Source organism: Nicotiana attenuata, unplaced genomic scaffold (assembly GCF_001879085.1).
Source record: "Nicotiana attenuata strain UT unplaced genomic scaffold, NIATTr2, whole genome shotgun sequence".
Classification (NCBI taxonomy): Eukaryota; Viridiplantae; Streptophyta; class Magnoliopsida; order Solanales; family Solanaceae; genus Nicotiana; species Nicotiana attenuata.
In genome coordinates this window covers 767-11,382 of record NW_017677117.1, presented here as the reverse complement: position 1 = coordinate 11,382, position 10,616 = coordinate 767, and the positions used below count along the sequence as shown (strand labels likewise).

The 10,616-nt window shown below is 35.6% G+C and overlaps 1 protein-coding gene across 1 annotated transcript; it reads left to right on the top strand.

Annotated features, from left to right (window-relative positions):
* The first annotated feature begins 420 nt into the window (after positions 1-420).
* Positions 421-7,349, top strand: LOC109221312 (IAA-amino acid hydrolase ILR1-like 6). The gene is made up of 5 exons (XM_019385786.1): positions 421-1,116; positions 1,858-1,983; positions 4,937-5,251; positions 5,728-5,856; positions 6,691-7,349. The coding sequence occupies exons 1-5, from the start codon at positions 610-612 to the stop codon at positions 7,057-7,059; spliced, it is 1,446 nt and encodes a 481-aa protein (XP_019241331.1). The 5' UTR covers positions 421-609; the 3' UTR covers positions 7,060-7,349.
* The last annotated feature ends 3,267 nt before the right edge of the window (positions 7,350-10,616 follow it).

Genomic DNA, 10,616 nt, shown 5'->3' with positions numbered 1-10,616 from the left:
CTTGTCGTATAGAGTATTTCTGTCTTCAATTTTCCTCCACCCATCTTTTTCCAAGTACCTATCCCTAATCCCACCACAGACGACCACACTCGTAGCCGAATTCAATGAGAGGACAAATTGGTGGGCCCTTCTTCTTTCTTTTCACCATTTCTAGACTTTTGTAGTTCTGGCGATTTACGCAATCAATTCCACCACGTGACTCAAATCACTAAATTCCTTTAACTTTCTCTTTTTATCACCACGTGTTGTTTCTATTCCCCTTGTGGCCTCTGTCCCTCTCTCACCCCACCTCCCATTCACTCGAGGTGACGGATTCAATCTTTAAAAATAATAACATATAAAATATAAAATTATGCGTTCAAATATGTTATTTATAGAAAATTTTATAAGTATTTACATAAAAATTTATTTTCACAAAAAAAAGTCAAAAGTATTAAGTTTGGATGTGTCCCTAACTATCACTCTCTCTTTCACACACACATACTCACTCTTCTAAATTGCTTTTATCTAATCTCCATTGATTCATTTCACAATCACAAACTTTCATCTTCTTATCATCTCTCTTGAATCTTCATATCTCAATTTTCTCCCAATCTTTCTTTCTTCAAAATGGATACCCTAGTGAAGTTAACTTCTAAAAAAGCAATCATTTTTGCCATATTTCTTGGTTTCATGATAACTAATCCATTAAAGGGGGCAAAAACCTCTGCTTCCTCTTCCTCCGATGAACATGATTTCACATACTTTAAATCCACTACTTTATTAAAAAATCCCATTAATATGGTCCTTCAAAACCAAACAAGAACATCAAAACTCAATCTTTTTACCTCCTCTGACTGCTCAATCTGGACAAAAGAATGTTCAAATGAGATTCTGAAAATTGCCCATAAAAAAGAGAGCGTACACTGGATAAAATCTGTGAGGAGAAAAATACATGAATACCCTGAACTTGCTTTTGAAGAATATGAAACTAGTAAGCTTGTTCGTCAAGAACTTGAGAAAATGGAGATTCCTTTTCAGTTTCCGTTAGCTACTACCGGAATTCGAGCCATGATCGGCTCCGGCCAGCCACCGTTTGTTGCTCTCAGAGCTGATATGGATGCCCTTCCAATTCAGGTTTTTTTTTTTTTAAAAAAAAAATTCTTTCTTATTTATCTTTCTTCCATTTTCTAATTTCCTAGTGTTACTAGAAAATTGAAAATAGAGAACTTTTTTTTTTTGGCCTTCTTACTGTTGAAACTCGTTTTTTGTTGTTATTTGTTAATCTGATAAAAAAAAATTGACATTGGAACAGAGGAATTAGCAGTCTAATTAAGTGAGAAAAAAATATGAAAGAACTGGTCCTTAGAATATGATGTTGACCACTGAATGTTGAAATTATTAGCTTGGAGATCTATTACTCTAATTTTTTTTTTGATTTATATGTGGGACATAGTTTCACATCATATCTATTTTGAGAAAAGTGCCAATCTTTACCTTCACTTCTACTTTCATATCTACTTCTAAAATACGTGTCTTACTTATCTTTGACGATAATGTCAGATTTTTGTATTCGCACGTGTTTTTACAATACGTGTTTCACTTATATTTGATGATAATTATAATTTTTTTGACTCTTTATCATGTTTATTTTTGTCTCACTTATATCTAACGTCAGCTACAACTATTTTTTATCTACGTCTTACATTTATTTTTAACACGTGATAATTTATTAGTACTACAAATAGAAAAATATTTATCTTTAAATTAGGGCCACACCCATTATGGCTTTTATTTTATTTTCTTACAAACTTTGTTTTGTAAAAATTTTGAAATTGTTTGAAAATCTTCATTTATTTTTATTATATCCCAAATTAGGAAGCTGTTGAATGGGAGCATAAGAGCAAAATTGCAGGCAAAATGCACGCTTGTGGTCATGACGCTCATGTGGCTATGCTCATAGGTGCAGCCAAAATTTTAAAGGCTCGTGAGAAGAACTTAAAGGTATGTTTTATGATAACAATTATTGAGAAATACGTTTCTCAATTTTTAGGGGCATATTTTGAATTTAAAATATTCACTTTCAGTTTATTTATTCTTATGTATTTCTTTTCTTCAAAAAATTACTCTTTATTCTTTCTTTTTTTTTTTCTTGAAAATGAAATTAAGCAAAATCTTTTCATTTCTAGTCATATAATGTTATTCTCTTTATTAATTCCCCCAAAACTTTATTTAAAGGACCTAAGTCTAAATAATAAGCGTGGACTATCAAATTAAGTTTATTCTTGTGACTCACAGATAAAAAGAAAACGTTGTATTTGTTACTCCTTAAAATATTCTTTTGTTCTCCATATGGTGGATTCCATGATTTTTGGCATAACATTTGGAGAATATTGGAGCACCGAGCTCCGATTATTTGTTTTTTAATTGGTCGTCGGTAATTGAGTATCTGGGGCTATTTTATTAGCAATAATGAGAATAGCACCTTAACTTTTTGGCTACATGGTAAATCTAGTGATCTGCATTTAGTTTTTTGATACCTTTATAGAGAAGGGCTCTTTGTACGAACAATATTAGTTATAGTTATAATACTTAAAACATTAGCAGAGTATCTACTTTGTGATGGTTCTTTTAGAGCTTTGTGCTGGGCTGAAGGTAATTGAATTGGATTCTCTTGGTTCTACTTTTGACTTTTTTCTCCATTTCAAGTGCGTTTTGGGTGGTCTTTGCATTGTTAAACCTAAAAAATTTCATGATTTTTTTTGTATCATTCATATATTGGAATTAATATACGGAGAAACCATAGGGCTCCCTTGCTGACGTTTGTTTCTTTAATCGTCATTTTGAATTTCCAAGATAAATGGAATTTGAATGTATGGTGTTAATGAAACAAATATTAGGAGCTTAAATGAGATAAACCACTTGGACAAGATTTGGCTCCTCTATCTTCAGTTGATTTTCTCCATTTCCTGCTATGGGGCATTAGATTTTGACGAATGTCTCATTAAAATTTAGGAGGTCATGCAATGTCAATTGAGATGTTATCAATTAGCATTAATAGTCACACGGGAAAATAGGTCAAGTGGCACGGCAGCGTCACATGTCCATTAGCCTCATCTCAAACTATATCTCACATCAATTATTTGATTGATACATTTCTTGGGAATCCATATCAATGGGGTAGGAGTAGGACTACCTCCTCCTCTCTCCTAATTATATCGAGGGAATGAAAAAGAAACCGTCCTTTAAAATAGAGAGAGAACAGAACTAATTCTTCTGTTCCAGTTTATGTGAAACTATTTCCTTTCTGGTCTGTTCCAAAAAGAATGATCCCTTTCTAAATTTGGAAACAATTTAGCTTAAACTTACAACTCTACCCTTAATGAGAAGCATTTATAACCACACAAATACTGTGGACCCCTTTTTGACTTGTTTAGGACCACAAATTCTAAAAATCTTTATTTTTTCTTAAAATCCGTGCCTAGTCAAACAGATTCACACAAATTGGAACGGTGGGAGTAGTTTTTAAGAAACGAACTGGAGCAAAAGAGAATTGTCATGAAAAAACATGTCTCAACCTGTCTTTTTTCCCCTTCTATTCTTCCCTCCCCTCAAAGACTCGGGGTCAAGATCCCATGTTTTCTTTGCCTTTTCAAGTGCAAATATATAAATTCCCTAAACCTTTATGAGGCAATTAGCTTAGAAACACGAACAAGTTGGTATTTGATTAATCTTAGGTATCTTTACTTAGTACAATGATTATGACTATGTTATACTAAAAGTAGTTGAGAAAGGAGAGAGAGAACTGGTCCCATCTCAATTAAATTATTAAAAACTGTACTATGATGTCTCTAGTAAGAGACCTGCCAACAGCTTGTTCATACAGTTGGACTGGTAGTTACATAACCAAGTCTAACTCAAAAAAAAGAGGTAATTGCAGTGATATATATAATAAATATGAGAGGTATGTAAATTATATCGAGATTCTGCTTTTAAATTAAATGTTATATTTAAAAATTTCCCTTTCTTTTTGGTAAGCTGTCTAAGAGTATTTGTTGAGGCGTGAGGATGACAGCCAACAACTTATTGGGACTAATTGGGACCGTGGAATTATGAAGTGCATTTTTATTTTGTTTCAAGTCATTTTCACCATTTGAGGACCAAATTGGTTAATTAATGGAAAGATAAAGTACCTTTGTAGTGCCTTTATTTATAGAGTATTTCTTGTCTTTATCTTTCCAATATAGTATTAGAATTTAGACATGCCCGCTAGAGGGATTCTGTTGGGTTGTTGTTGTTGTTGTTATTAACTATTCCCTACATTTTAATTTAGATGAGGTACTTTGACTCGACACAAAGTTTAAGGGAAAACAAGGAACTTTTAAAACTTGGGCCATGATATTTGTGTGATTATAAAAGTTTCTCACTAAAGGTAAATGAGTAAAATGAAGAGTTTAAAGTTGAATTATTTCTAAATTTAGAAATGTGTCATATATATTTTGGAACAAACTAAAAAGAAAAGTAATTCATCTAATTTGAAATGGAGGGAGTAATTTATTAATTCTGATAGTATTTGAACCAACTTGGGTGTATTTCAACTATTTCATAGAAATATTTATTATTTACCACTAATACATGCATGCATCGGGAAATAAAGCCCACCAAAACATTTCACTTAGCTTCTTTTGTGAATGCTAGTGTACATCCTTGAATGCAATTATAAAAGCATAGAATAACATAAAATTTTGAAAAGGAATAAAAGAGGAAAAGACAATCATTTCTTTCCAATTGTCAAGTTGACTAACTTGTATAATCAATTACAACACGTGATCTGTGGGACAAACAGCAAAATAATACTGTGCTTAATAGCAATCCCCCCTTTCCCTTTTCTTCACAACCTTGTATTATTAAGAGCTGTAGTTGTCCTTGAACTAATTATGCTATTGATGTTTACCAGGGGACAGTGATTCTAATATTTCAGCCAGCAGAGGAAAAAGGGAATGGAGCAAAAAGGATGATAAAAAGTGGAGCTTTAGAAAATGTGGAGGCTATATTTGCTGTTCATGTTTCACATCAGCATCCAACTGGTGTAATTGGTTCAAGATCGGGTCCTCTTCTTGCTGGCTGTGGCTTTTTTAGAGCTGTCATTAGTGGTAAGACAGGCCAAGCAAGCGATCCCCACCACTCTATTGACCCTGTACTTGCTGCCTCTGCTGCTGTTATCAGCTTGCAAAGTATTGTTTCGCGCGAGTCCAATCCCTTGGATTCTCAGGTGGGCTACTTAACTACATAGTAATCATCAAGCTTTAAATTCTATTTGATTGTTTTCATGTGGGTGCTGTCCCGACTAACTTGCGTGCATCTCGACTGTCTTATCAGACACCGGGTAACTGTGCACATCTAGATCGAGAATGATGAAAAGAAATTACATAGCGTTTTGAGTAAAAGAGAAAGACAATAGTCGCAGCACCCAAGGCCATAAAAGTGGGTGAAATTTCTAGGTTAACACGGTTCAAATCTCACCAGAAACAAAAAGAGCGTTGGATGATTTTTTCTTATCTGGCTAAGCTTTGATGGGCAAATTAAAAGTTAATTATCGGGTGTCTGTACTGTTGGGAAATAATAGGTACCTAGTAGAATAGTCGAGGGACGCTAAAATGGTCAAGACATCACTATTGTAAACAAAATTGTGACATCTTCAAGAACTGATTTTGTTTTCACATTCTATGTTTTGCGAATACATTTTAGGTGGTCTCGGTGACATCGTTCAATGCCGGAGATAAGCTTGATGTGATACCAGAAGCAGTTACTCTCAGTGGAACTTTCAGGGCTTTCTCCAGCACCAACTTTTATCAGCTTCTTAAAAGAATAAGAGAGGTTAGATATATTGTGACTGACATTCTTCAAAAATTATTGGTCTTAGTCATACGTCAAAAAGTTTCAGCTCAATCATGACTCAGGACATCCTTCATCTTGCAGTGTCACAGAGATAACTCAGTTTTAGCCAATATCGAGAAGTTTTATTTTGTGCCTCATACAACTGATATTAGTTGTGTGAGGCTCCTTTTTGTTTCAAAAATTTGTGGACCCCAATCTTACACTTCTGGGTCCACAAAACTTTGAGACAAAAAAAATGCCTCATACAACTAGTCTCAGTTGTATGAGACACAAAATAAAATTTTGCGCCAATATCATAGGACCCAATGTTGGTCATGTCCACAAAAAATGCCAAGATTTGTGACGAATTACACACCGCGTGGTCTATTATAGATTCGTGAATTAGCCCAAAAGCTTTTACTATTGCAAAAATAAAATCACCCACTCCTAGATGTGGATACTGCACCATATGTAAGGAGGACAAGTCCTTCCACAAATTCTGTAAAAGATCTAATCCTTAACGGTAGAACAAGAAAACATAACAAAAACGTGCTAAAATATTCCTTGGTCCTACAACAAGGTATACTTTATATTACTCCATTCGCTTCGGTTTATGTGCCAGAGTTTGACACGTCACAAAGTCTAAGAAAGAAAAAAAAATTGGAACTTGTGGTTAAATTTCTATGACTATAAAAGCCATACTGTTAAAGATAAATGAAAAATAAAGTTAAATTGTTCACAAATATATAAATTGATATTTTTTTTTAAACGTACTAGTAAGGAAAGAGTGACACTAAGTAATTGTACTAATTTCCTCATGACTTTTAACAACAGGTATTCACAGAACAAGTTAGTGTGTTCAGATGCAGTGCAACAGTGGATTTTTTCGAAGACAAGGACACAATCTATCCTCCGACTGTGAACGATGACAGAATGTACGAACACGTGAAGAAGGTCGCCGGTGATTTGGTTGGTCCGGCGAACTTTAAGGTTGTTCCACCGATAATGGGAGCCGAGGACTTCTCCTTCTATTCTGAAGTGATACCTGCAGCATTCTTCTATATAGGTATAAGGAATGAGACATTAGGATCATATCATACAGGACACTCCCCACATTTCATGATTGATGAAGATGTATTACCTATTGGTGCAGCAACTCATGCTGCAATTGCGGAAAGATACCTATATGAGTATGGATCTTGATAGTTAAACTTCATTTTGAAGTGAAATTGCAATTTTGTTTTATGCAATTCTTCTTCTGTTTTTTTTTGTCACCTTTTTTTCGTCGACTTCTACCTAGCATGCCAACCTATGTTATGATTAACTACTAAGAGTCCCATCTAGAATGGTTGTACTATTTTTTTTTCTTAATGTTTTTTCATGAGGTTGGTCTTTGCTAGAATTTGAGCTCTGTACATAAATGATGTATGATGAAGTTGCAACTATTAGACTGTAACTTTAACAGTTATGTTGTATAAGTACATATTAAGAAATTGAGGGGATTCATGTCATCATGTGTCAAAACTAAAACTAAAAAACAGAAGGGAAAAGCTCTGCTTCTAATGACCACCAAAGGATGTGGTGCAGTAGATAAGATTGTTCTTCTCTTAACCAGAGATCTCGGGTTCGAGCCCTCGGTATGGAAAAATTCTTGGTAGGGAGCGCTCCCCCCCTCTCCCCCCCCATTGGGGCCCTAAAAAGTGCGAATCCGGATATAATCGGACTCCAGTGCGGGTACCGGACATCGGGTGAGAAACAAAAAAAAACGTCCTAATGAGTGTATTGGGTAAAACTGAGTTTATACATATCGAAGTGATTGAAAGATGACATGTCATGACACGTAGGCAGGTCAAAGAATGATGATTAGCAAAGAGGTACGAGTTGCAACAGATACGAGCGCAATCACAAGAAGAGGCACGAGCAAATATTCAAAAGACTCGATGCTCGTACCTATTTAAGTCTAAAAGCTGAAAAGAATGAACCTGACAGCACAGGAGAGCCCAGATACAGTATTTAATAAGCATTAAATACTGAAAACGTTAGAGAATCTGTATTAAATTACAATGATTATGTAACGTAGCATTTAATGCCTTTAATCGTCCATAATGACCTTATTATGACAAAGGCAAAACGTATAACTTAAAAATAACTATTAAAGGGAGAAGACTGATCATTTGTAAGGACACGAAAAATCAACTGAATATATTGGATTACTTTGTTTTCTGCTATCTATTTGTTATCAAAATCAATTTCTTTTATTCATTTTCGATTATCAGTAACCCGAGTTCTTCTAAAAATAAAGCTTTGACTAAAATTCCTTTTTTTTGGTTAAACAAATTGGTTCCGTTACCGGGAATCTGATAATCTATTATTTCTTAACCTAATCTATTTCGTTACATCAACAATCATGTCAAATGTTAACGATAACACCCAAGGAAACCAAGGAAACCATCAACTCCAAGGGGACCCACAAGATGTTCACTCTCTGATCCCTTCTCCACAAAGCTCACCTCGGCGGTCTCGAGAAGGAACTCCTGATGGATCTCACTCAAATGCAAATGCTCAATTTGACAACGATGAAGCTAGCAATGAAGCTTTGCAAAAGCTGATCGCTCAACAGGTCAATAAAGCTCTTGAGGCCTTTGCCAGCCAGTTACCTGTTGCACCACCAACACCAATTCCAAATACCTACACTTTGGAAAACCCTCGTTCTGGGCTTGTTAATTCAGGTAGTGGCGGAATCCCCAGTGAGTCACGAGTTGGAGAACCAGGTAACTTAGTCAATTCCGATTTACAAAATTTAGTTCTAACATTGCAGAAGCAGCTCAAGGAGCAAAGTGACCGCATAGAGCAAATACCTGGAGTACCGCCTGGAATCAAAGGAATAGATATGGACAAATATTCACAGCAACCTTGGAAGCCAAGCGCTGCTCCTCTACCAATTCCAAAGAAATTCAAAATGCCCGATATTCCAAAATACGATGGAACAACTGATCCACGAAATGAGATCGAATCCAAACAGGCATAATCCTGTTCACTGGTGCGAATTTCATAATGATCATGGTCATAAAACGATAGATTGTAGGTTGCTACAGGGTGAAGTTGATCATCTGTTGAAGCAAGGATATCTCACCGAATTATTCAGTGAAAAAGGTAAACAAGCATACATGAAGAATAGGTAGGAGCCCCCTAAACCGCCTTCTCCAAAAAGGACCATTAATGTCATAAGCGGGGGCGAAGAAATCAATGGCGTGGCATACACAGCAGCAAATAAAGTTTCCAAAGTCATAATTACCCACGGGAAGCGTGTGCGACATGTCTTAGAGGAAGAGAGCATTACGTTTGATGATAGATGCGGATGGCATATTGACTCCACATAACGATGCACTGGTAATATCTTTAATTGTACATGACACTAATGTGAAACGAGTTTTGATTGATCCAGTTAGCTCTGTGAATATTATTCTGCTAAGAGTTCTAGATGAGATGCAAGCTGAAGCTAAATTAGTACCCAAGGCGCATACTTTGTCTGGATTTGGCAATTCCAGCATCGTAATGAAAGGTGAGGTAATACTTACTACATTCGCGGAAGGGGTTGTCAAAGATACAAAGTTTCAGGTGGTAGAAATGGAAATGGCTTACAATATGATACTCGGGAGACCGTGGATCCACGAGATGGATGTCGTTCCGTCAACCTTACATCAAGTTATTAAATTTCCATCACCATGGGGATATGTCAAATCCGTGGGGATCAACAGACATCCAGGAGTATCAACTCCGTAGCAGATTCAAGATGAGGAACGAAGAAAAATAGCAGTTACAGAATTCAGTTGAGGGTACTACAACATAAACCTCAACTGAACAAAAACAAATAGATATGGACTCAAGGCCCGATTTCATTCAAGAACTAGAGGAAAATGAAATTATCAAAACAACAATTGAAGAGCTGGAGGCTGTAGTATTATTCACACATTGGCCTGAAAGGAAAATCTACGTAGGGGCTAATCTAAGCCAGGACATGAAAAGTAAAATAATTAAATTTTTGAAAACTAATGTGGATTGTTTTGCTTGGTCCCATTCTGATATGACAGGAATACCACCGGAGGTAATGACTCACAAGTTAAATGAAGATCCCTCATATCCACCTGTCAAACAAAAGAAGAGAAAGCAAGGAGCTTTCAAAAATCAGGTGATTCAAGATGAGGTCCAAAAATTACTAAAAATTGGGTCTATCCGCGAGGTAAAGTATCCTAATTGGTTAGCCAATACTGTTGTGGTACCGAAAAAGAATGGTAAGTGGAGAGTTTGTGTAGATTACACAGACCTTAACAAAGCTTGTCCCAAAGACTCTTTTCCATTACCACATATAGATCAACTAATTGATGCTACTGCAGGACACGAGTTGTTAAGCTTTTTGGATGCATATTCAGGTTATAACCAGATTAAAATGGATCCTTTAGATTAAGAAAAAACTTCATTTATAACAGACAGGGGGACTTACTGCTATAAAGTGATGCCCTTTGGTCTCAAAAATGCTGGTGCAACGTATCAAAGGCTGGTGACCAAAATGATCCAAGAACACTTGGGAAAAATTATGGAGGTTTACATAGACGATATGCTCGTTAAAACTCAACATTCAAGGGATCATGTATCGCACTTATCAGATACATTTCAAATTTTGAGTAAATTTAATATAAAATTAAACCCTGAGAAATGTGCAATCGGTGTTGCATCAGGTAAGTTTTTAGGTTTTCTTGTTT